This window comes from Balaenoptera ricei, chromosome 20, assembly GCF_028023285.1.
Source record: "Balaenoptera ricei isolate mBalRic1 chromosome 20, mBalRic1.hap2, whole genome shotgun sequence".
NCBI lineage: Eukaryota > Metazoa > Chordata > Mammalia > Artiodactyla > Balaenopteridae > Balaenoptera > Balaenoptera ricei.
Window position 1 is genome coordinate 49955405 of NC_082658.1, and position 24467 is coordinate 49979871.

The 24467-nt window shown below is 44.5% G+C and overlaps 1 protein-coding gene across 3 annotated transcripts; it reads right to left on the reverse strand.

The window, feature by feature from the left end:
- Positions 1–559: 559 nt before the first annotated feature.
- Positions 560–24428, reverse strand: TLCD3A (TLC domain containing 3A). Of its 3 annotated transcripts, XM_059907710.1 has the most exons (5): positions 9336–9553; positions 8804–8887; positions 4707–4911; positions 3147–3242; positions 560–2694 (listed from the first exon to the last, which is right to left on the reverse strand). In XM_059907710.1, exons 1-5 carry the CDS (start codon positions 9455–9457, stop codon positions 2425–2427), a joined length of 777 nt encoding a protein of 258 aa, XP_059763693.1. In that variant the 5' UTR covers positions 9458–9553; the 3' UTR covers positions 560–2424. The 3 variants fall into 3 exon arrangements, with proteins under 3 accessions (XP_059763693.1, XP_059763694.1, XP_059763695.1); XM_059907711.1 differs by lacking the exons at positions 8804–8887; positions 9336–9553 and adding an exon at positions 24093–24428; XM_059907712.1 differs by lacking the exon at positions 4707–4911 and having other exon boundaries at positions 2608–2694.
- Between the last annotated feature and the right edge of the window lie 39 nt (positions 24429–24467).

Below are 24467 nucleotides of genomic sequence, written 5' to 3' on the forward strand. Positions count from 1 at the left end.
ATTTGTGTGCCCACAAGGCCTGCAACCAGTGTAAAAGGAGAGGGTTGGACCAAGAACATTAAATGTTGGGTGGGCGGGAGGGAGGTCAGTGACCTCAGGAAAATGGGTCTCTTCTGAATCGAGGACTTCTGCCCCACAGTGTTAACTCTGTCCATTCAGTGCATCTCAAAGGGGCTGTGCTGATACTGTCTGGTAACCACAGCAGAGACGTGTTTAAAGGATGGGTGTAATTATCTTCTGCCTGGGTGGGTTGTCGTGGGTTGGTTGGTTGGTTTTTCTGTTTGCTTTATTTATCTATCGGGTCTTAGTGTGGCAAGTGGGCTCCTTAGTCGTGACTCGCCGGCTGTTTTAGTTGCGGCATGCGAACTCAGTTGTGACATGCATGTGGGATCTAGATCCCTGGCCAGGGATCGAACCCGGGCCCCCTGCACTGGGAGCATGGCGTCTTAACCACCGCACCACCAGGGAAGTCCCGGTTGTCACCGTTTTGAAGAACATGTGGGAGCAGGGAATGGTGTGTGCAAATGCGTGCCCAGGATATATTCCAGAACCATGAGGACTCGTTAGTGAAGTGTTTAATTGGGAGGCAAGGAAGGACAGCTCCATACCCCCCATCACAGTAAGGCAGTATTCAAGTTCCCTCCCCGCCACCTAAAGTGGGCTGGCTCTGTCTGCGGCCTACAATTGGGTTTCCAGCCTCCTGACTCCTAGTTGGGATTCACCTGGGAAGAGAAGAAAGGGCCTAAAGTTACGTGACCGCTGGGCTAGAACTCTAGAACTCTGCAGTGTACTCTTGGCACCGTGAATTACAGAAACATGTTAGAGTGAGGTATGAGCTAGGCTCTGCTGGAGGCTGAACGCATTCACACACCCCCTTCCCCTGCAACAGCCCACCTCTGCCAGTTACACGGAGAAGAACACAGAACAGAAACAATGGCACACAGCAGCCATTCAAGTTCGTCACAGGACAGGTCTTACCAGAAGTCGGCATGGATATATTTCACAAATGAGAATAAGTTCAAAAATATTAGTGCAATTTAGTCACCACAGGGGTGATTTATAAAGATATACTGATAGTAAACAAAACGGTAAAAAAAAAAAAAAAAAATTAACAGCATTTTGTTTTTTAAATGGCACCCATTAAAGACTGAAATAGTCAAAATTTGAGACACTGTTACACACTCAGTACTTTAAAAGTTCACAGACAACAGTGAATTAAAAGGCACTTTTAAAAATCTAGTTTTTCACTACTGCTTGGGAAAAAACTTCATGGTAGCAGTTTCTAAAACCCATCCTTGTCGTTCAGGAACAATTAGTGTTGGCACCAGAGGATCCTATTTGTCAATGGTGGGTGAAGGAGTCAGTCCACAGAACGTAATTTGGCCAGGGCTGACTTGCACTCTTGCTCTCCAGCCTTCTGTGGCTAAATGGCAGTTAAGTCAGATAGGAACAGACTTTGGACCACAAGCTCTGGCTTATCAGGAGGCAGTCTAGATGAGACATCTCATGGTTTCGAATACAGCAGTCCGTTCTGCTTCATAGGAAAAGGACAGTGTCAGGGAGTGGGGTTACCCAGAGAATAGCTCGGTAGCCGTCATTTCACTTTACCCCTATAGTTTTTAATAAGAGCATCCTGTGTGTGTGGATATGGGGAAAGCTGGGCTTGAGGGACATGCTAAAAAGGGAATAGTATCTGTGACTGTTGACAGCAAGCTCACAAGTTTGACACTGGTCTAGCCAAGCCAGCCTGCAGAGGTGCTGACCTGTTGGCCTTCCTACCTACTCAGGTGCTTCAGGTTCCCGTCCCTGCCACCTACCCCACCCCGCCAGTGAGACTTCTGACCAGACGTCGGTAGACAGGAGAATTCAATGTTGGCACATGGATGAAAGGATGAGGCAAAGGACCAACAGGTTATCTAGTAAACAATAAAAAAACTACCTACCCACAACGATTTTCCCAGGCCAACATCACAAGAAAAGAACCAAGTCATCACTTGCTTCTGCTGGCCCAGTATGTGTGGACACTCCCTGAGTGGCTGGAAAGGTGGGGAGCCGCCAATACGAAGAGCAGGCAGGTGCCCAGCTCCTTATCTCCTTGGTCCACCTATCTCCACACCCCGTGCTTCTACCTCCAGAGCCCTTGAGATAAGACCCAGGGAAGGATCCTTGGGCTTCGCATTAAAACCACCTTGCTGCCAGTGGAGGTCTGAGGGGATCCAATAGTTGTTACTAAGAAAAAAGTGCTTTTGCAAAAGGGGCAGGTTAGAAGCGGGAGGTGATTGATAGGAATATTCTTTAGAAAAACTCAAATCCCTCTGCTTATCAATACCCAAAAGGCTGAGGCCACCCAGGGCACAATCGGCAGTTTGGTCCACGGGAATACTGAGTGGAGGAGGCGCCCTCACTGCCTGACTCATGGAGCAATTAACCATCCTTTTTGGCTGGGGGAGCATCAAAGAGCCGGGCTGCCTTCTTGCACAGCAGAGAGAACCAGTAGATCTGGGGAGCGATGAGGAAGGCGTTGGCCACATTGCAGTAGAAAGGAATGTGGAACGGCACTTGGGGCAGGCTCAGTCCCTGCTGCTGGCCATAGGACCAGTACATGAAGGGGAAAAGGAGGATCCGACATAAGAAGAAGGTGGTCAGCGTGAGGATTCCGTTCACCTTGTACAGCAGGGTGTGCTGCTGCTTTAGCTGCAAAAGAGGGAAGGAGAACACAGGGTCACTTTCAGGGAATGACTAGCCTGAGTCCCACAACGGACAGGCCAAGCGTCTCCTCTTCCGACACTTGTAGAAAAGATGATTGAGCACTGCCGTATTTGTAGATGCATAGAGCCTCACATTGTTTCCAACAGTGATGTGAAATTTGATCTAAGCCACCCAGCTGACAGGAGCACAGGAATGGTGGGTTAGAGAAACTCAGTGGCCAGGAAAAATATATATGAAGAACTGGATCAAATTTGAATCAAATGTACAATTTTTCAATCCCACTGGCTCGAAAGACCAACTGACCTTTAAGTCTGTTCAAGGGTCTCCTACCCCACTATTGGTAGCACTAAAGGAGTTTCTCCAAACCCTCCTAATCTGCCAAGGAGAAGCAGAGTCTGTTCCCTCGGCACTCTTTCTGCCACTCCTTTCATACGTGCCTGAATCAGAACTCTGCCCAGCGACACAAACGGAGTACTCAGTTCTGCCATGAAGATGCAGCCAACAAAGAAGTCCCCAAGCTCTCCCCTAAGCCTCTGCAGAGGAAAAGAGGAAAAAGGGAAATAAGTAATGGAGGTTAAGGAACCACCGGAAGGAAAGTTCTAACTAGGGCTATTGAAAAGGGTAACCCTGAGCAACAACATGCAGGGAAATGGAAGTGCTCAACGGGCCAGTGCAGACCAGTTCACACTGTTCACATAGCAGGGGCGCTTGGAATCCTCGTGGTCCAGAGGCACCTGCATCACACACTGAGCTTTCTCTAGAATTTCAGCGTCAGCCAAAAGGAACTCTGCAGCCCACTTTTGGGTATCCAACTTAGTCATGCCAAGGGCACTTAAGCCAGTTCAGTTCCACGAAATATGCACCAGGCCCCATGCCTGATGTTAGGGTCCCAACACAATCAAGAGAGACTTATTAAAGAATGTCATGCACTCTACCTCGCCTTTTATCCTTTCAAGAAAGCAGTACAGGGAACTCCCCGGCGGCCGAGTGGTTGGGACTCGGCACTTTTCGCTGCTGTGGCCCAGCTTCTATCCCTGGCTGGGGAACTAAGATCCCACAAGCCACGAGGCGCGGCCAAAAAAAGAAAGCAAGCAAGCAGTATTGGGATAGCAGTTCTGTCTCTTAGTACCACCGAGTGAGGTACGTAAACTCATAGAGCCCCAGTTTCTTCATCTATGGTATAGGGCTAATAATTTCTAATTATCATTTCTAATTATTTCTAAAAATTTCTAATCATTATTAGAAAGCAACAAATTTTTTTTTAAGATTTTTTTTTTTTGACGTAGACCATTTTTAAAGTCTTTATTGAATTTGTCACAATATTGCTTCTGTTTTATGTTTTGGTTTTTTGGCCGTGAAGCATGTGGGATCTTAGCTCCCCGACCAGGGATCGAACCCGCACCCCCTGCGTTGGAAGGTGAAGTCCTAACCACTGGACCCCCAGGGAAGTCCCCAAGCTACAAGTTTTTAAATCAAGCACCTGTCACCTGGTAGGCACTTGGGAATTACTAGTCTCCCCTCTGCATTCCCATTTCTCTTCCTTGTTGGGTGAGTTTTTTTAATGGGGAAAAATGGATCTGGGGAGAAATTATGAGGCTGTTTGCTTTGAGAGTCTGTGCTTTTGTGACATCAGAATAATGCAAACAGCCCGCTCTGGGCACTATCAGAGCAAATAACCAGTTGATAGAGCTACTCTCATTTCTTTAAAACAATTTTTATGTTGTTTTGTATTATATATTGGTTTTATATTGTATGAACTAAAGGCAGAACCTTTGCCAAATGCTCGGGTATCACAGAGGGCTGGGGGATTGCCAGTAAAGAGGATCGCAGACATTTCAGATTTAATTCCTTTCTATACTGTGGCAGCAGCTGGCAGGAGGGCAGTGGGGGCAGCAGGAAAGGGGAAGAAAAGGGGGCAGTCGGACGGTTGAGACACCCAGTTCAACAGGAGAAACGAGTGGCTGAACCTACTGGTGCCTGTCCTGGGGGGCCATTACCTGTGCGACCGGCACAAGGACAAACAGAATAACTGCGTGGTGCGTGATCATGAGGCGGTTTTTACTGAGGAAGTTTCGAAAAATGGTGAGGGTATGTTTGCTGCTCTGGTCCCCGGTTCGGTACCATTCACAGAGGTACATGGCGTAGGAGTCATAGATCATGTATGGAATCAAAAACCAGACATACTCTCGGGCAAGCCAGTGCCTGAAAGAAAGCATATGGGTGGTCCAAGAAGTAATTATGGATATCAGTTATGAAGGCTCACAGCCAGCCTCTTCTTAAACACATCTGCATCAGCTTTGTACTTCATCAGCTGTTTTTACTCCAGATACTTTACAATGAACATGCTGAAGCTGACAAGGAGAGTGAACAACTTTCTCTAAATTACAGGGCAAACTCATAAGTGTCAAAGGTAGAAAGCAAGGATTCACTCAGCACCATGTGTTTCAGTGACTTGCCGTCACTATTTGCCTGGTTTAGCTACTCATTTGTAATGGATTTTCTGGTACTTTGTGATATAAGCTGACTTTGATACAGATATCTCTACCAGTGATTCAACAGACCCACCAAGAAACAGGTTTGGAAAGTGACCCAAATCCCAAACCCAGTATTTCCAGTTTAACCTACTCAGTTGCTCAATAGTTGGGACACTACTCTTGCATCTGTTTGCAACCCCACTCTAGGGAGTTTCCAGGAAGTAACCCTGGCCACTTTCTCTACAATACTATGGCTAAACCCAGTTTCACTCATTAAGAAAAATATCTCTGGAAACGAGCCCAGAGCTCAAGGACTACCTTACAGTAAATAGATACCAAAAGAGAAGCTAAGACAAAAGACAATGTTCCCATTTACTTGTCCAAAGGGGTTGAATCAATATTTGCTGAGTCAAAATGATAGTTTATCACTGTCCCAGAGCAGATTAGAAGGGAAGTCTCTACAATTTCCAAAATTTTGTTCCCCAAATAGTCACTCTACAGAAAATATACATGAAAAAAAAAAATCTAAATTGAAATTATGTACTATCCTGGGAAGGATTAGACTAAGTCAGCAAAGTTTTATCAAGCGCCCATGTGTTAGGTAGAAGAAACCATTTAGTTTTATGGTTCTCAAACTACCTGAACATCAGAATCGCCTGCAGTGCTTATAAAGGGCTCCACGCCTCAGAGACTACACATGGTGTGCCCAGGACCTCAAATCTGTATTTTTAACCTTTTCTTCATTTAACCTAAGGAGCCAGTCCACTGAACTGCAACATTGGGAATATAGAGTGCCATTCACATTTCTGTTCCTGAATGATTCCACACTTACCACAGCAAAACTAAATCATGAGTAAGCAGTGAAATAGGCAAACAAGTAATGGCAAACTTAATATACATTCAGGTAAATTAATTAGCCAAGTTCCAATGAGGCAAAAAGATGCAATATTTATTCTACTGCCCATCTGTGGTCTCCATCGCTTTCTTGAAGCAATTCCAAAGTAAAACAACTATGAAGAGCTATTAAAAACTCATCTGGGGCTTCCCTGGTGGCGCAGTGGTTAAGAATCCGCCTGCCAATGCAGGGGACACGGGTTCGAGCCCTGGTCCGGGAAGATCCCACATGCCGCGGAGCAACTAGGCCCGTGCGCCACAACTGCTGAGCCTGTGCTCTAGAGCCCACGTGCCACAACTACTGAAGCCCGTGTGCCACAACTGCTGAAGCCCGCGTGCCTAGAGCCTGTGCTCTGCAACGAGAGAAGCCACCACAATGAGAAGCCTGCGCCCCGCAACAAAGAGTAGCCCCCGCTCACTGCAACTAGAGAAAGCCCGCGTGCAGCAGCGAAGACCCAATGCAGCCGAAAATTAAATAAATGAATAAATAAATAAATTTATAAAAACTCATCTGAAATATAACTGACCTCTCCCCTTGAGTGGAGCCTAGGGTTTTAAAATTTTGCACACAGTACCAATTCAATAAGATGCGAAATTGTGGCTGTTAGTTGAATTCCCTGAAGACTTACCAGCAAGCGATCTGGATTATAATCTTAGCTAGCACTAGCCTGGACCTTAACTTTTTTTATAAAATGAAGAATCCTTGTCTTACTTTCCTGACAAAGTTATTGTGAAGATTAGAAAGTTAAAAGTATGAGAGTACTTTTATTATTATTATTATTTTTGGCCACACCACGCAGCTTGTGGGATCTTAGTTCCCAGACCAGGGATTGAACCCAGGTCCTCAGCAGTCAGAGCGGAGTCCTAACCACTGGACCGCCAGGTTCCTCTCAGTTCCCATTGAGAGTCCTTTTAAATGTAAAAAGTATCAGCACTTACTTAAATGTAAGTGCTAAGATCCCGCAAGACAGCGGTGTGGCCAAAAAAAAAAAAAAAGGAAGCGCTTACATTGAGAAATTGCCTAGAGCTGTGTGACTCTGAGCCCTTGTACAGATCTGGGTCTCTTTAAGGAGCTGATGATACCCCTGGCCCCGCACCACACCCTGCAGATAGTTTGGGAAGATTCATAGACACCCCCTCCTACCTACAGACATTCTATATGAAGGCCTAAAATTAAAAGACATAGAATAGAAAAATATTTGGATGTACAGACTATAAACCCCAAAAAGCTTTTTTTTTTTTTTTTTTTTCAGATGATTAGGTGCCTTTAGAGCATCCTTGTGCATCCATGTAAGTTGAGGGCACAGAAGGTGGTGTCTGTCTCTATTTTGCAAGCAGAGGATGAATCTAAGGCATAAAGATATACAAAAGGAGGACCCTAAAAGCCAAACTTAGATTTGCTACCATGCTCAAGCCACTAAGACACATGGCTTCTGAGGGGAGAACACAACCATGCTACAGAATTGAAAGTTAATTGTGTGCACATCTCTTCCTGAAATGTGTAGCAGCTGCCTGCTGTTTGCCCTCAAGTGCCGTGGGGCTGCATTTGTCTTAGCTTAATCTCTGCAAAGGAGGCAGGCTTCAAGTTTGACCTGACAAACTGGGGTCAGTGAGGGAGCTTGCTGCACCATCAGAAAATGCTCAATTAAAATAAAAATTGAACCCAGCTGAGAAAATGCTGTTAGTCTTTGGTGTATGCAATCAAAGTCACTTGACCTATCTTCTCTCAGCATCTACAATTCATCGCCAATAACTGGTTTTCTCTAAAAAAAAAAAAAAAAAAAGGCAAAAGAAAAGCACGAAAATCGTGATGACAGGGTTAATCCCAAATAAGAGCCAGGCACTAAATTTGCAGGCCACAGTGAGATAGATGCCCCTCTCAGGCTCCCCTCCCATTCCATTCCCAACAGGTGAAAACCAGGACACTTAATAGAGTCAACATGAGAAAGGGATCAGGAAAGGCTATTAACTTTCCCTGCACATATGACAATTGCTCTTCAACTTAACTGTGAGGAGGAAAGGGTGATTCTAGGAAGACAGGTGAAAAGGATGGCTTTAAAAGGGGGTGGGGGGCACACCACTGTTACCCAGGTCTAAATACTATACAAAGTAGACCAGCCTGGTCGCTATGATTTGTTTCACTGAATGCACATTTCCTGTCCTGCCTGTGGACTGAACTTTCACACCCATTCGAGTCAGTTTCCTGAAAGCTCCAGCAAACTCTTCATCACCTTCATCTTTCAGAGGAAAGACAAGAGCAGTATTTGTAAGGAAAGGGGTGGTGGATTTGTTCCTTTCCATAGCAGGGCTCTGCTAACCACACATCCTATCTTGGCCAATGAATGCTCCACAGCAGAACCCCAGGGAGATCATTTAAAAGAACCAAAAGCCATACTTCCACTTCTGAATAATTTTCACATTTATCTATCGCATAAAGAACTTGGATCGTTGGACCACACTGTCCTCTAACACGCCACCTTAAATCAGACTCAGGCTCTGTCATGCCCTAGCATTTCTTCAGTTTACTTTGTCCTAAGCTGGCGATGCTGAAGGAGGTGAGGAGAGGTGGAGGGAACTAGGTATGGTGCCCAAGTTTCACCCATTAATCAGCTGCCTGACGGCACATGCTGATAAAGAACTAGGACCTGTGAGCCACTCAAATGCGGAAGCTTCGAAAAAGTTCAGCGCCGTGATCTGTGTAGCTTTCACCTGGCATTGGATGTTACCTGTCGGTGATCACGTGGCTACAGGAGCGGATGATGATGATCCCAGACCCGGTGGCCAACACAGCCTGCACTGAAGAAACCAGCCTAACGTACGACAGAAAAGAGAAAAGGGGGGAGCGGGGCCGGGAAGCGTGCTCAGTCCAGTCCCATGGACAGCATGAAGCCAGAACTCTTCAACCTGACTTCCCCAGGCCGCCAGGGCGCCGAGGAAAACGGTAGGGCCGCCGCCGCGCTCCCGACTCCCAAAGCAGCTGGCAGATGTCAGCAGCGGGGAGACGTCCCTCCCGGTCCTCATCAGCGTGGGCAGCCCCCACCCTCCAGCCTGCTCCCGCTCCACCCTCCTCCGCCTCCCTCTCTCCGGGGGAAGGCTGCACAGGGTCCTCGGAGCGCTCCGGCCCGCGCCGTGGACTGGGCGAGGACCCGGGAGGCGGCCCCCTCGCTTCCTGTCGCCCCCCTTTTCCGCCCTGAGCTCGGCGTTGGGCGGGCGCAGCCGGGGCGCGTGGCCGGGCGGCGGCGCGGCCTCGCCCCGTACCTGGTGCTGATCAGCACGCAGTCGTTGTGGGTCCAGGCGGGCCGCGCGCGCCGCAGCCCCCAGGTGCAGAGCACGAAGAGCCCCGGGAAGAAGAGCGAGCCCCAGGCCAGCGGCAGCAGCATGGGTGCTCGGGCTCGGCCGCCTAGCTTGGCGCCCTCGGCGTGGCTCGGTCGGCTCCGCGCGCGCGGCTCCGGGACTGACGCGGCCCGCCCGCCCCTATTTCTACCCTCCGCCCCCCGCCCAGGCCCCGGCCCCGGCCCGCCGCGACTCCGGCAGCCGCCGGGCGCTAGTCCCGAGCCCGCGGCGCCACTCCCCGCGTGACCAGGCCGCGGACCGCGATAGGAGCGGGCCGGCCGGGCGGGGCGGGGTCTCGCCGCCACCGCCCCTGGGCCCCGAGGCTTCTCCTGGTTTCCCGGCCGGCGAGTAGGCGGCAGCGGGAGTTGCTGCCCGCCGGGCCGCGAGTGAGCGGACGCTGCGCCTCCGACCAGCGGCGCGCGAGTGGCCGCCGCCGGGCCGAGGCCGTGGAGGAAGCGCCGAGGCTCTCGGGGCTTCTGTTCCGTCACCGCGGACGCCTCCCCCTCCCTCGGGGACCCGCCTGGCTGACGAACTGCCCCGCACCTGCCCACCGGGCGAGGCGGGCGGGTGGGCGAGGCCCTGAGGGGGCCAGGTAGGAAAAGGCTGCGGGTCTAGACCCCCGACTAGTAGGGTGGGGTGAGCCCGCGGGGCAGGGGCGTGGCCCGGCGCAAACAGGGCGGTGGGCGTCTCTCCCGGCGAAGGAAGGAGAGGGCGGGTGGACTTGAGGCCGTCTGCCCGCCTGACTTATCTATGAAGCACTCTCGCTTCCAAGTGGGAGGCTTAAGGAAATGGTCTTTCTGCCGGCCAGAGATGGCTTTTCCACGTCCTGCCAACCGCCGAAATTTCTCCAGAGGAGCATCGATCCAGCAGTTCCTCTCTCCAGCCACACATCGAGGTGGAATCTCACGGCTGCAGACTTTCCGTGGTACTGCAGTACTGTCTCTAGGCTTTGGGTCAAGATGCTGTCCCATCTTGGTGACTGTTTCGTTGTTGTTGTTGACAGCGTCGTCCTTACTTCAAAGTTCTCGGGCCAAATGCCCTGAACTTGGGTGGGCGGAATCGAATCATTTTCACTCAGCACCAGTCACATGGCACCAACACAGTAACTTCAGTATTACTGGCTTCTCTTCTCTTGGGACTTGCCAGAGTTTTACTTTGGTCTGTATCTTCCTCAGCTTACAGATGTGAGGGGAAAGACAATTCATTTATGTCTACAGCAATTGAAAGGTACTGTGCATCTCTTCAAATCACCATCATGCAAAATGCTAACCAAAGCCCCATAAGAGTACTTTGGAGCAGCTGGGCTCAGCCTCCCTGGGCCAGTTTCCTCATTTGTGAAATGAAGAAGCTGAATTACAAGTTCTCTTAGGTTCTTCCAGCTCAAAATTCTTAAGATTCTACGACTTTTATAAGGTAACAGATTATTTCTTTAAATGTCAATTAAATTTCTCTAACGTGGCAGTTGCTGGTGTAGAAGCCGATGTAAACACAGCTTTTAACGTCTTCGTATATGTAGTTAAGGTGAGGGATTTAGGAAGCAACATTATGGAAGCAGAAAACCCAAAGAAAAGTCTGATATTTCTTCCACTTAGGGCAACATCTCTAACTCCCAAATTCACCGGTAACACCCTTGGTGAAATAAGAAAGATACTTAAATTTGGTAGCAAGATATCTGGCAAATAAAAAGCTTTCTGTACATTCACATTTGCATGAGGGTAAAGGACAGCTATCTTCCATTCTCTCCAGAACAACAAATCCTTCTGCATTGCAATTTCTACTCCCTACCCCTTTATCCCAGTCACCTCCAGCTCCAGCTTTTCCAGAGAGGGACAAGTGGTCACAAGTCCTCCCTGCCTTCTCTTCTTAAAGGGATCAGCAACGTGCATCAAGGATGCCAGTACTTTTCAGTGATGGGAATCAATCTACTCCCTATGCAAGAAGTCGTTTGTACAGCTCTTAAGGAGTCTATGAAATGAAAACAAAACAACAGATGTTTCATGCATAGAAAATAACCAGTAAAATCAGTTTCCAACACCATGCTCATGAAGTCACCAAAATGTTTAGGTTGAATCACCAGAAGGGCAACAAGCATAAAGTGAGCCCTGGCTTTTCAAGTGGGCAAACGATAAAGTCAAAAAGCATCAAGCTTTTTTTTTACACAAACTTCTACTCACCCTTCAGAAGTCTTGAGTCAAATGTTCCCTCCTGAAAGAAGGTTTCAATTTACCTGTCTCTCCAGGCAGGTTTATAAGTTCATTTTCTAAACTGCCTTTGCATTTGAGTAGTGAGCACGTTGGTTTTTATTTGTATGCGCTTTCCTTGAAACAGGACCATGTCGGGAATCCCCTGGCGGTCCAGTGGTTAGGACTAGGCGCTCTCACTGCCAGGCCCGGGTTCGATCCCTGGTTGGGGAACTAAGATCCTGCATGCCGTTTGGTGCGGCCAAAACCCCCCCAAAAAACAACAAAAAAAAACCCCAGAATCTTTTTGTTCTGTTTCCTAAGTTATACTTGGCACATTGCAAGCGCTCAAGAAATGTTTGATACTTTTTAAAGCTAATGTTTATTGAGTACTTACTATGTGCCAGGTACTGGATCCAACATTTTGCATGAGTTATCTCATTGGTTCCTCACGAAAAATCTGTTGTCCTCACTCTGTGTGAGTGAGTGTGTGTCTGCAAAATGAGACCTAAAGCAACTAAAATATTGCTAAGGTCACACTGCTGGTAGCAGAGTTGGGATTTGAATTCAGTATTTTCTGCCTTCAAGGTCAATGTGCTTAATGACTATTCTGCCTTCAAACTTGATAAGCAAGGAGAGAGTACATAATTCTTTTTCACAATGTGGTTTCTGATTAATAACCACTGTTCCTAATTGTTTACCCACAAATATAAATGTGTGGAGTGGAGTTTATGGGCTCTGATGCTGCTATTAACACCATTTTATATTTATATATAACTTTATAATTTTTCAAAGCACTTTACATATATTATCTCACTTGGTTCTTAAAATAACCCAGTGAGGTAGGTGAACATATTGTTTTCATTTTATAGATAAGGAAACTTGGATGCAAATGGTAAACTGAATTGCCACCCTACGAAGTGGCAAGTCTCAAATTAGGACCCTGGACTGCTGATTCATGTTCCAGGGTGATTTCAACTACTTCATGCTGTAGGGTTGGGATTTAAGGAGGTTTTGATTATGCTTCCTTTGTGGGTTTCAGGCGTGAGCTTGGGTTACTGGATGTTAAGACTTATTTACCAAATCAGAGTTACACCCCTTGAATGGGAATTAATAAAGCTCCCAGTTTGGAAGGGCTGTGGTGGGATTTCTAGGTGGTTTCTTCTGCCACTGAGGTATATGATCCTGTTTTTTGGTCCCCATCTCTTCCATTCCTTTAGATCCCAATCTGTATACCATTAGGGGATAAGATACACGACTCTCCCCACATCTGCTCCCTGGTTTCTCCAACCTTAAATTGAAAATTCCATATTTACTTGTAGAATGCTTTGAGAATACTCAAGTGAATATCATTAAGATATGTGATGTGTGGGCTGCTACCTTGCATCTATCGGAAAAAAGGTTGAGATTCACACATGAAACATCTTCACATCGAGCATCTGAACCGAAAGAGAACTTGGAGGTCTCCATCCACTCATCTACTTTAAAAGTCATAACAGAGAAAATGAAACACTTCTGAAATGAAAATTATTTTGTTTAGAACCTCACTTCCTTTCTGCATTAGGGACAGGTGAAGCAGAAACAGAGCAGGAACAAGGAGAAAAGGAGAAATGAAGTGATGGGAAGAGACATGGAGAGAAAGATACAGCACAGAAAGAAGATCCACCAGAAGAGACTGAGATAGATACAGGGAATAAAAAGGCCAAGATACAGCCTTCAACACAGGAAAATAGGCATAGAGATACGGATCCAGAGACTGGAATTCACAACAAGCGAACAAGAGGAAAAGGGCTGTAAGACGTAGAGAAAGATGAAATGAGGCAGACAAAGAGAAGGAAAGTGATGGCCGTTAATGGAACATCACTCCTTTTGGGCTACCATCAGCAAAAGCCAGACAGCATTTCAAGGAGGCAGCTTGCTCTCAGGACTCAGAGTGTGGCCAGGAGGAAGTTAGCTGCCTTCCTTTTTTTTTCTCTTGTACTTTGCACTCAGTAACAACACCTGATCAACACCTTTCGCTGATACCTGCATTTGTGTTTCCCCTCCAGACTGAATGCTCCTGATGGGCAGGTGGGGCCTATCTATCCAGGAGGCAGCCATGGCATTCAGCTCCAGGGTTAGGAGTAGAGGACCTGAGTGCCCGTTTTGGCTCTGCTACTCAGAAGCTGTGTGACATGGAGAAAACTACCTACCCTTCCCTGTAAATGGGGGTTCCTCTACCTAACTCACAGGGTGGCTGTGAGAATTAGGTGAAATCTTTTCAAAAATACATGTAAACTATATGCAGGGCAGGGACTTCCCTGGCGGTCCAGTGGTTAAGACTCCACGCTTCCACTGTAGGGGGCACAGGTTCGATCCCTGGACCAGGAACTAAGATCCCACATGACACTTGGCGCAGACAAAAAAAAAACAACAAAAAACTATATGCAGGGCAGAGGCCAGGGATTATTGTTCTTTCTCTTGGTATCCCCACAGCACAGTTACTTGCTGGTAAGCTTCTCAATAAACATCTATTGGGTTGAAGATGCCCTAGGCCTGCCTTAGCCAGCTTCCAGACTGCAGCTTCCTCAGTTTTATCCTGGACTATTTGCAATAGCAAACTGTGAGTCCGAGAAGCACAGTCACACCCAAGCACGTGGCTTCTGCAAACAGTGGCCACAGCTGCACACCACAGGAAAGTTTTTGCTTTTGTACACAGTGATAATGATCCCTGTCAATAAAAACCATAATTTACACAAAGAGCTGATTATATAGTGCTTGCCTTTGTGTATTGCTCTATGTTTTTTCAAAGTCCTTTCACAAACGCATTTCCTTTGCTATAAATGCAAAAATTTGCTTGTTTGCAGATGGCTACACCTAACTAAAAGAGTGAGTCCTACAAGCTTAAAAAGTATTCAAGGACGTTGATCCATTAAGGAAATTATCTTTGAAATGAGTTAGAACGAGCAAATTGCTGTGAACAAATTCATCTGCCTTCCTAAATCATCAGGTCAACAATTTTCAGTGTCTTCATGTCTCATAAGTAATTGCATAAAAGGTTGATTTTGCTTACTTTACTTAACTCATATGATTTCTTTCTTTCTTTTTTTTTAGTTTTTTGGTCATAAAAGTAATACTTTAAAAAGTAAAACCTGTGCAATATGGAAAATAATAATCAAATAATGCCACCACTGAGAGATATTACTCTCAGATTATTAACATTTTAGTAGAATTCTTCCCAGTCTTCTTTATATGCATTTATTATATATTTCATTGAGATCATGCTTTAAATTAATTTTTAAAATTTATTTATTTATTTACTTTTGGCTGTGTTAGGTCTTCGTCACTGCTCCTGGGCTTTTTCTAGTTGCGGTGAGCGGGGACTACTCTTTGTTGTGGTGAGCAGACTTCTCATTGCGGTGGCTTCTCTTGTTGTGGAGCACGGGCTCTAGGCGCGTGGGCTTCAGTAGTTGTGGCACGTGGGCTCAGTAGTCGTGGCTTGCAGGCTCTAGAGCGCAGGCTCAGTAGTTGTGGCGCACGGGCTTAGTTGCTCTGTGGCATATGGGATCTTCCCGGACCAGGGCTCAAACCCGAGTCCCCTGCATTGGCAGGTGGATTCTTAACCACTGCACCACCAGGGAACTCCCTTTAAATTAATTTTGAATATTAATATTTCACTTATCATAAGCATTTTCAATGTTAAGATTTTCACAAACCTCATTTTTTAATAAGTCAGAAGTGATTTGATATTTGAATTATTGTAGATTATCTTTCAAAGTGTGTTTTCACTGGTTTTGAAAGGAATTCTTGGGGTGAGAGCAGGTTTGTTCGTAGACACACCTTGGCACACAAACATAGACAATGCCTTCATCCTTTCTGGTAACTTTATCCTTAAAAATATTAAGATTCTCATCCTTACTAGCACTCTCAGTTTCTGTTTTTAAAGTGGCATCATAATATCTATAGCAACCCAAGCTCCTATTTAAGTATCTAGTTTTTTCTTTTTATAGGCTGAGCTCTATTAACCTATGTAGTAAACTACAGTTACGTAGGCGCTTGGTACTTAAGAAATGAATGAAGGAAAAGCATTCCTGTGAAGCTAAGTCTGTAGTGTCTTGTGCCATGCACAGTCAATCTCAACGCCAAGAGTTAATTACAGCTCAGCAAGATTGTAGGTGAAAACTTAAATGCTGGAAACTAAGAACAATGCAGAAAACTAGCATTCAAAAAGATACATGCACCCCTATGTTCACAGCAGCACTATTCACAATAGCCAAGGCACGGAAACAACCTAAATGTTCATCGACAGATGAATGGATAAGGAAGATGTGGTATGTATATACAGTGGAATACTACTCAGTCATAAAAAAGAATGAAATAATGCCATTTGCAGCAACATGAATGGATGTACAGATTATCATACTAAGTGAAGTCAGAAACAGAAAGGAAAATACCACACAACATCACTTATATGTGGAATCTAAAATATGACACAGGACTTCCCTGGTGGTGCAGTGGTTAAGAAACTGCCTGCCAATGCAGGGGACACAGGTTTGAGCCCTGGTCCAGGAAGATCCCATATGCTGCAGAGCAACTAAGCCCATGTGCCACAACTACTGAGCCTATGCTCTAGAGCCCACGAGCCGTAACTACTGAGCCCATGTGCCACAACTGCTGAAGTCCACATACCTAGAGCCCGTGCTCTGCAACAAGAGAAGCCACCACAATGAGAAGCCTGCACACTGCAACAAAGAGTAGCCCCCACTCGCCACGACTAGAGAAAGCCCACATGCAGCAACCAAGACCCAACACAGCCAAAAATAAATAAATAAATAAACTAAAAATAAATAAATAAAATAAAAATATGACACAAATGAACTTATCTACAAAAGAGACTCACAGACATAGAACAGACTTGTGGTTGCCAGGGAGGAGGGGGACTAGGGGAGGGATGGATTGGGAGTCTGGGATTAGCAGAGGCAAACTATTTTATATAGAATGGATAACAAGGTCCTACTGTATAGCACAAGGAACTATATTCAATATCCTGGATGAACCATAATGGAACAAAATATAAAAAATAATGTATATATATGTATAACTGAATCACTGTTGTAAGGCAGAAATTAAAAAAAAAAAGAAATTAACACATTGTAAGTTAACTGTACTTCATTAAAAAAAAAAAAGAACAATGCAGAGAGAGGTGATTAGTTACAGAGACTTAAAAGTATACTTTGGGAAGGAATCTTCATTATATATAGCAACAAGAACCTCAGCCCCATTGTATATATGTGCCACATCTTCTTTATCCATTCATCTGTTGATGGACACTTAGGTTGCTTCCATGTCCTGGCTATTGTAAATACAGCTGCAATGAAATATTACTCAGCCATAAAAAGGAACAAAACTGAGTTATTTGTAGTGAGGTGGATCAACCTACAGACTGTCATACAGAGTGAAGTAAGTCAGAAAGAGAAAAACAAATACCGTATGCTAACACATATATATGGAATCTAAAAAAAAAAAATGGTCATGAAGAACCTAGGGGCAAGATGGGAATAAAGATGCAGACCTACTAGAGAATGGACTTGAGGATACGGGGAGGGGGAAGGGTAAGCTGGGACAAAGTGAGAGAGTGGAATGGACATATATACACTACCAAATGTAAAATAGCTAGCTAGTGGGAAGCAGCCACATAGCACAGGGAGATCAGCTCCGTGCTTTATGACCACCTAGAGGGGTGGGATAGGGAGGGTGGGAGAGAGGGAGATGCAAGAGGGAAGAGATATGGGGATATATGTATATGTATAGCTGATTCACTTTGTTATAAAGCAGAAACTAACACACCATTGTAAAGCAATTATACTCCAATAAAGATGTTAAAAAAAAAAAAGAACCTCAGCCACAAGCATCCTAGCGCATGCTTATGTGGCACCTGAGTGTCACACTTGTCTGTGACTGACCTCATGAACTATGAATGGTCAGTCTAAAGACTGAATGAACTGTTGAGGTAAGAGCCAGGCTGAAATACATTTGCTCTGCAGACAGAGCAAACTCCCATGTTGCCAGGTAACATGATGGAGCTGCCTAGCAGAGGTCTTAGAAGGATTTGGAAGGTTTTAAATAATATTAGTGTAAGATGAAGGGCAGGGAGCACTTGGTAGTCAAGAGTCTGCCTCTTTCCTTCTTTTATGTGTTATAAATCCATTGTTTCCTTATGCAGTAAGTGGCTTGCATCGGTTTGTCCTTATATGCAGTGGCTTGATCGGTTTGTCTTTATATGTTTTCTTCTCCTGTTTAGATAGTAAATACCATGTCCACTCAATCTGCTGCTGTTTAACATCTACTATTGTGGTCCTGGCCAATATAGCAGCACACACATTAGACTTCAAAAAAGATTTTAATATTGAAAAGGGAGAGAAACAACTATCACTATTTTTCAAACAATATGGTAATTTATCAAGAAAAAATAAGAAAATCAACTGAAATATAGAATAAAACAGTTGAGGTAAGGTGGCTGGATACAAAATTGACACACAAAAGTAAATGGCTTTTCTATAAGCCAACAAATAACAATAAGAAATGGTAATAGAAAAAGAGGACCATTTACAATTTTTTTGTAATTTATAAAATCACTAGTTTTAGACCTAACAAGAAATATGCAAGACCTATATGAAGAAAGCCACAAACCTTTACTGAAAGACATAAAAACCTAAATAAATGGAGAGCATGGCCTAAAAATTCAATATTGTATACATGTCAACTTTCCCCAAATTGATCTCTAAATTCAATACAATTCCAGTCAAAATCCCAGCGTGTTTTTAATGGACTCCATAAGCTCTTTCTAAAGCTTATGTGGGACTTTCCTGGTGGTCCAGTGGCTAAGACTCTGCACTCCCAGTGCAGGGGGCTGGGTTTTATCCCTCGTCAGGGAACTAGATCCCACATGCCGCAACTAAGAGTTCACGTGCCGCAACTAAGAGTTCATGTTCCGCAACTAAAGATCCCACACGCAGCAACAACGATCCCGCGTGCCGCAACTAAGACCCGGCGCAGCCAAATAAATAAATAAATAATAAAGCTTCTGTGAATTAGAGAATATGTGCAAGTAAATATTTACAAGACTGATAATATCCAGTGTACATAAAGATATGAGGGTTATAGACACTTTTCAGTGCTGATAGAAGTATAAATATGTATTGCAAGGATTCAGCATTGTTTGTAATAGCAAAGAAAAATTAGGAATGATCTAAATATCCAATAGTGGAATGCAGATCTTCCTCAGCTTATGGTGGTGTTATGTCCTGATAAACTCATGGTAAGTTGAAAATATCATAAGTTGAAAATGCATTTAATACACCCAACCTACTGAACAACATAGCTGAGCCTAGCCCATCTTAATTAAAAGTGCTCAGAACACATACATTAGCCTACATGTGGGCAAAATCATCTAACACAAAGCTTATTTTATAATAAAGTGGTGAACATCTCATGCAATTTATTGAGTACTGTACTGAAAGTGAAAAGCAGAATGGGTAAGTGTACCAGTTGTTGACCCTCAGTTGCCCCGCTGACAGGGGGCTGCAGCTCGCTGCCCCTGCCCAGCATCACAAGAGAGTATATTCACCCAGCACACCGCTAGCCCGGGAAAAGATCAAAATTCGAAATCTGAAGCATGGTTTCTACTGAATGCGTATTGCTTTCGCATTATCATAAAGTTGAAAAATTGTAAATTGAACTATCGTAAGTCAAGTGGGAGACCGTCTGACATAAGATATTTTATGGTATGATCAAACTATGGAATGCTACATAGCCTCTAAAAGGAGAGAGAGACCAAAATACAGAGAAAGATCTCCAGAACATACTGGAAATTTAAAGGGGAAAGAATAAATCACAACAATAAGTACAGTGAGATGTAACTTACAGTTAAAAAAAAAACTATAAATGTGCTTGTACGTATATTGCTACATAATCACGCAAAGAAAGGTTTGGAAGGGGAACACCAGACTAACAGTGTGGGGAGAGAAGTGTGTATGGGCGTGTGTTGGTTTTGTGTCTGTGGGGTGAGGTGAATTAAGAATGACTTTTACATTTTCCTGTGTTGTACAAGTGTATGAAGGTTTTGAAAACTATAGTTAGAAATTTGATAAAGCACACTGCCTTGAAAATTACATTAAAAGGTAATATTTAAAAAAATATGACATTTAGGGACTTCCCTGGTGGTCCAGCGGTTAGGACTCTGCACTCTCACTGCCAAGGGCCCGGGCTCAATCCCTGGTCGTGGAACTAAGATCCTGCAAGCTGTGCAGCATGGCCAAAAACAAAAAAAAAGAAATGACATTCATTTAACATACTTTTGAGGAGTCATCATTTTTTAAAGTGTGAAAGTGTCACATAAGCTGTTGGAAAGTAATGGCTTTGATTTTTATACGTAATGGTGTACCAGGACCTGGCTCGGGTAGGTTAGAGAGGCATTAAGAGCAAAAACACTTGAACATAACAGACTTCGGTGTCATCTTAGCAGGCCAGCACTTAGCCGCCTGACCTTGGCTTCTCACCCTACTGTCCCAGCTACATCAAGAACTATGGAGAAGACTAAGAAATAACATGTATGAGGGACTTCCCTGGTGGCGCAGTGGTTAAGAATCTGCCTGCCAACGCAGGGGACACGGGTTCAAGCCCTGGTCCGGGAAGATCCCACATGCCGTGGAGCAACTGAGCCCATGCTCCACAACTACTGAGGCTGCGCTCTAGAGCCCACGAGCCACAACTACTGAAGCCCACAAGCCTAGAGCCTGTGCTCCGCAACAAGAGAAGCCACTGCAGTGAGAAGCCTGCGCACCGCAACAAAGAGTAGCTCCCGCTTGCCGCGACCAGAGAAAAGCCCACGCGCAGCAACGAAGACCCAACGCAGCCAAAAATAAAAATAAAACAAACAAATAAATAAAATAAAAGCATATAGGCGTGACTGATTGCCTGAGCTACCACTGATGGGAACAGGGGAGCTGCTGAAGCTAGCTGGAGATTATAATCTCTTTAGATTTAATCAGGGGGCATGCACGGAGAACCGGAGTACCAATCAAAACAAAACTGGGTGTCTAGGATATGGGAACATTCAGAACTATCGGAATGTCAGTCAAGAACAGACGCCGGTGTCCAGGATGTGCAGAAAATTCCGGAATGAAGGACAACAAAAGAAACTGTCATCATGAAAAGTCATGCACTTAAAACAGTCCATAAAGAAGCGCCCAAAAGACATTTTGAACAAGATTTAATATAGAAATTAAACTATATGCTTCTACTATAAGTTGGCTTGGGAGCTTTTGCCACCCATAGTGACAACAGGATCTAAGTGTGGTTGTGCTTGAGGGTCATAAGGAGGCATTGTGGAAATTTGTAGGGGGTATTTTTGGTTATCACAATGTTGGGGGAAGGGGTTATGCTACTGGCATTTAGTGGGTAAAGATCACGTAATTCAGACATTCTGTGATTTTTTTTTTTTATGAGAAGTTTCATAAAAAGCCCAGCTATTCAGGAGAAGGAATAGCTGGGATCGTTATGGAGATCCCTCTTAATGTAATAAAGACACTGTTTCGATCTTAGAAAATAACATCCTCTGCACAATGTCTACTCAATTTATTACAGTACAGCTACTTCAAAAGTAATGAAACCAGTTGCAAATATAATAGGATATTGGAGACTCCTTTTAACAGAATTAGAAAAAAGCAGTAAATTGACAGAGGCGCATGAAATTTAGAGATCTCACTGGATCTCATTAACAAAGTCTGTTTTAAAATTACTTAGTATTTCCAGCCTACCTGTATGGGCTTACAATTTTTTTGGCACAAAGAGAAACATTATGAAAATTCCTCCCTTGGAAGGTTACTGTTATTTTTCCATTTTATACTGATGCTATCCTCAGAGATGCACCCTAACACTCCCCTACAGACTGCTGTAGTACTTTCTCCTTTACTTCTCCATCTTTTTCCCATTACCGATTAAAGGATTAAAGGACAAGGTCTCCAAGATTTTTTTTTTTTAAGTATTAGAAACTGAATTTATTCCTCATTTGGTGACATTTCAAGGTAGAAAATATGTCTTCTATGATGACTTCATCATCAGTTGTACCCTATTCCATAACAGGAAATTGTTTTGTTTATAAAAAGCCCAGCTCATTTGTGAGAATACCACATGCTCCTATTTTCATACCCAAATTTCTCATATCTGTACACTTCCGTATTTTATTTATCTTAAGAGTGTATAATCTGTCTTTCCAGGCTTCCTCCTTCTATTAAAGATATTTCTCTCTTTTGCTTATCATAAACAGTCTAGCCTGTTACTACTTAATGCAGTTTTCTTCACCTGATGTCCACCTATCTCTCTGCTCTTTCATCTTCCTAGACTTTTGTACCATGTAACTCTCTTAAACTCAAACTTATATTCATTATTATTATCTTATCTGGAAATAGGGAGAAGGGGGATAATGGAGTTGGGAGCTTCAGCATAGGGAAAGGTTTGGGTTGCAGGGCGAATGCAATGAGAGTTGACAAGGGACTTGTAAAAGGACAATCAGTGGCAATGGGACAGCATGACTTTGTATTGGAGATGGTCACCCTGGTATCATGACTCTCCACGACATTGTGGGCCACTTGGAAGCAGAGAAAACAAAAATGAGGGGACTAGGGCTGATGACAGGCCTGATGACATGGAACCTTGGGAACGGTTTTTGTTAGTTTTTAACTACATCCCAATTTCCTCATCTGTGAATAGCAGATAATAACTACCAACCTCAGAACTGCCATGTAGATTGAGACAATGTATACTTAGCATGGTGCCTGGCATATAGTAAGGGCTAGGAAATGTGAGCTATTATTATCATCATTAAACATAAGCGCTGTGAGCAACCAGAACGCTCATCCATTGCTGGCAGGAATGCTAAAATGATAACAGCCCACTTTGGAAAACAGTTGACCAGTTTCTTATAAACACAGACTTACTATACAACCCAACAATCCCACTTTTACGTATTTACCCAAGTGAAATGAAAACTTATGTTCACACAAAAACCTGCCTATGAACGTTTATAGCAGTTTTATTCATAATTGTCCCAAACTAGAAACAACCCAAATGTCCTTCAGCCAGGGAATGGATAAACAAACTGTGGTATATCCATATAGTGGATTACCACTCAGCAAGAAGAAATAAACTACTGATACATGCAACGACATGGATGATATACAAATGTATTACGTTGAGTGAAAGAAGCCAGACTCAAGAGGTGACATATTGTATGATCCCATTTATATGACATTCTGGAAAAGTCAAACTATAGGGACAGAAATCTGGTCAGTGGTTGCCAGGGGATGAGGTGGGGCATGAGAGAATTTGGGGGGATGATGGAACTGTCCTAGGATTTGATTGTGATAGTGGTTACATGACTATATGCATTTATTAAAACTCACGGCATTCTAAACGACATGGGTGGATTCTACTGTATATAAATTATTTCTTACTGTATATAAAAAATGAAAAACATCCAAGAAAGATGGATATAATTATCATTTCCTTTAAAAAAAAAAGGCATTTATATTTCTGATTATAAAAATGCTACAGGCTCATAGACATTTTGGGAAAATGTGCAAAGAATGCATTCCATCACCTGTAGAAAAGTAGTATTTCTTGCTATGATTTTTTTTTAAAATTTATTTATTTATTATTTATGGGTGTGTTGGGTCTTCGTTTCTGTGCGAGGTATGATTTTTATAGGCACAAAATACACACACATGTAAACTGGGACCATGCTGTATATTTTTGCTTTCTGAAATATATTATGCATATTTTCCCATGTCATTAAATAATTTTCAAAAACCATGATTTTGAGTCAATAATATTCTATTATGTAACCGATTTATATTTTTAAGCCTTCCTTTACTGTTAGAAATTATATTGCTCCCATCTTTTTTTTACCACAATTTTGATAAAAAAAAAAAAAAAAAAAGCTCATTGGGGCCAGGGACGCTTCATCATGGAGTTTTACCATGTTTAACTGATAAAACAACTCTTCCCTTGTCTGCAATTATCTCATCGTGTCTGGAGGAAAAGTGGTTCCACAGGGTGACCTGGCTCTTTCCTTTGTGGTGCATAAGGGCTAGACACACTCATATTACCTGTATTACTAGCTTAAACTTGCATAGCGCTTTTAATTTTTATCTCTCGCCACATCCTTGCAGGGTAAGCAGGGCCGATGTAGTAATTTGTTCAAGATCACACAGCTCATCATTCGTGGACCGTGACTTCGACTCCAGCTACTCAGAGTCTCAGAAAGTCAACATTTCCCCAGGGCGGGTCACTGCCTAATCTGGCTCTTTTTCCCCGCCCCCGCTACTGCCACTGAGCAAGGGGCCCCTGGGTGCGGACGCCCCCAGAAAACGCTGCCTAGAAGCTTGGCACACGGGGAATTTAACTCTTGTCTAGTGGACAAATTCCCATCCTACCAATTGTCCTTGGCAACATCGCCACTTACCAGCTGGGGTCATTTCTCCCCCGATGGCTGGGGGGACACCTACTGCCACTGAGCAAGGGGCCCCTGGGAGCAGAAGGATCGCCGGCCTCGCGGCCCGTGAGAGTTGCTGTCATTCGATCGCGACGCTGCTGGGGCGCACCCTCACTGGGGGGTCCTGCCGGAGCGGCCGGGCCCTCCCCAGCGCCAGGGTCCAAGTGGGGAGGGCGCCTTCGGCGAGGTGAAGCGGCTCCCCACCATCTTAAGGAGGGGTGAGGGCAGGTGGGGGCCGCCGGACTACAGGGCTGCCCGGGGAGACTCCGGAAGGTGACAGGAACGCCTCCTCCGGGGGAACCAGAGGTCAGTCCTCCGCTATCCCAGAGTGCCCCGGATCCCGGA

Coding starts and splice junctions, on each gene's coding strand:
- TLCD3A (XM_059907710.1), bottom strand. CDS start 9,457: ATGCTGCTGCCGCTGGCCTGGGGCTCGCTCTTCTTCCCGGGGCTCTTC. Junction 4,912..8,803: donor AGCCACGTGATCACCGACAG/GTAACATCCAAT, acceptor GCTTTCTTTCAG/GCACTGGCTTGCCCGAGAGT. Junction 2,695..3,146: donor TGGGCAGAGTTCTGATTCAG/GCACGTATGAAA, acceptor CCTCTTTTGCAG/CTAAAGCAGCAGCACACCCT.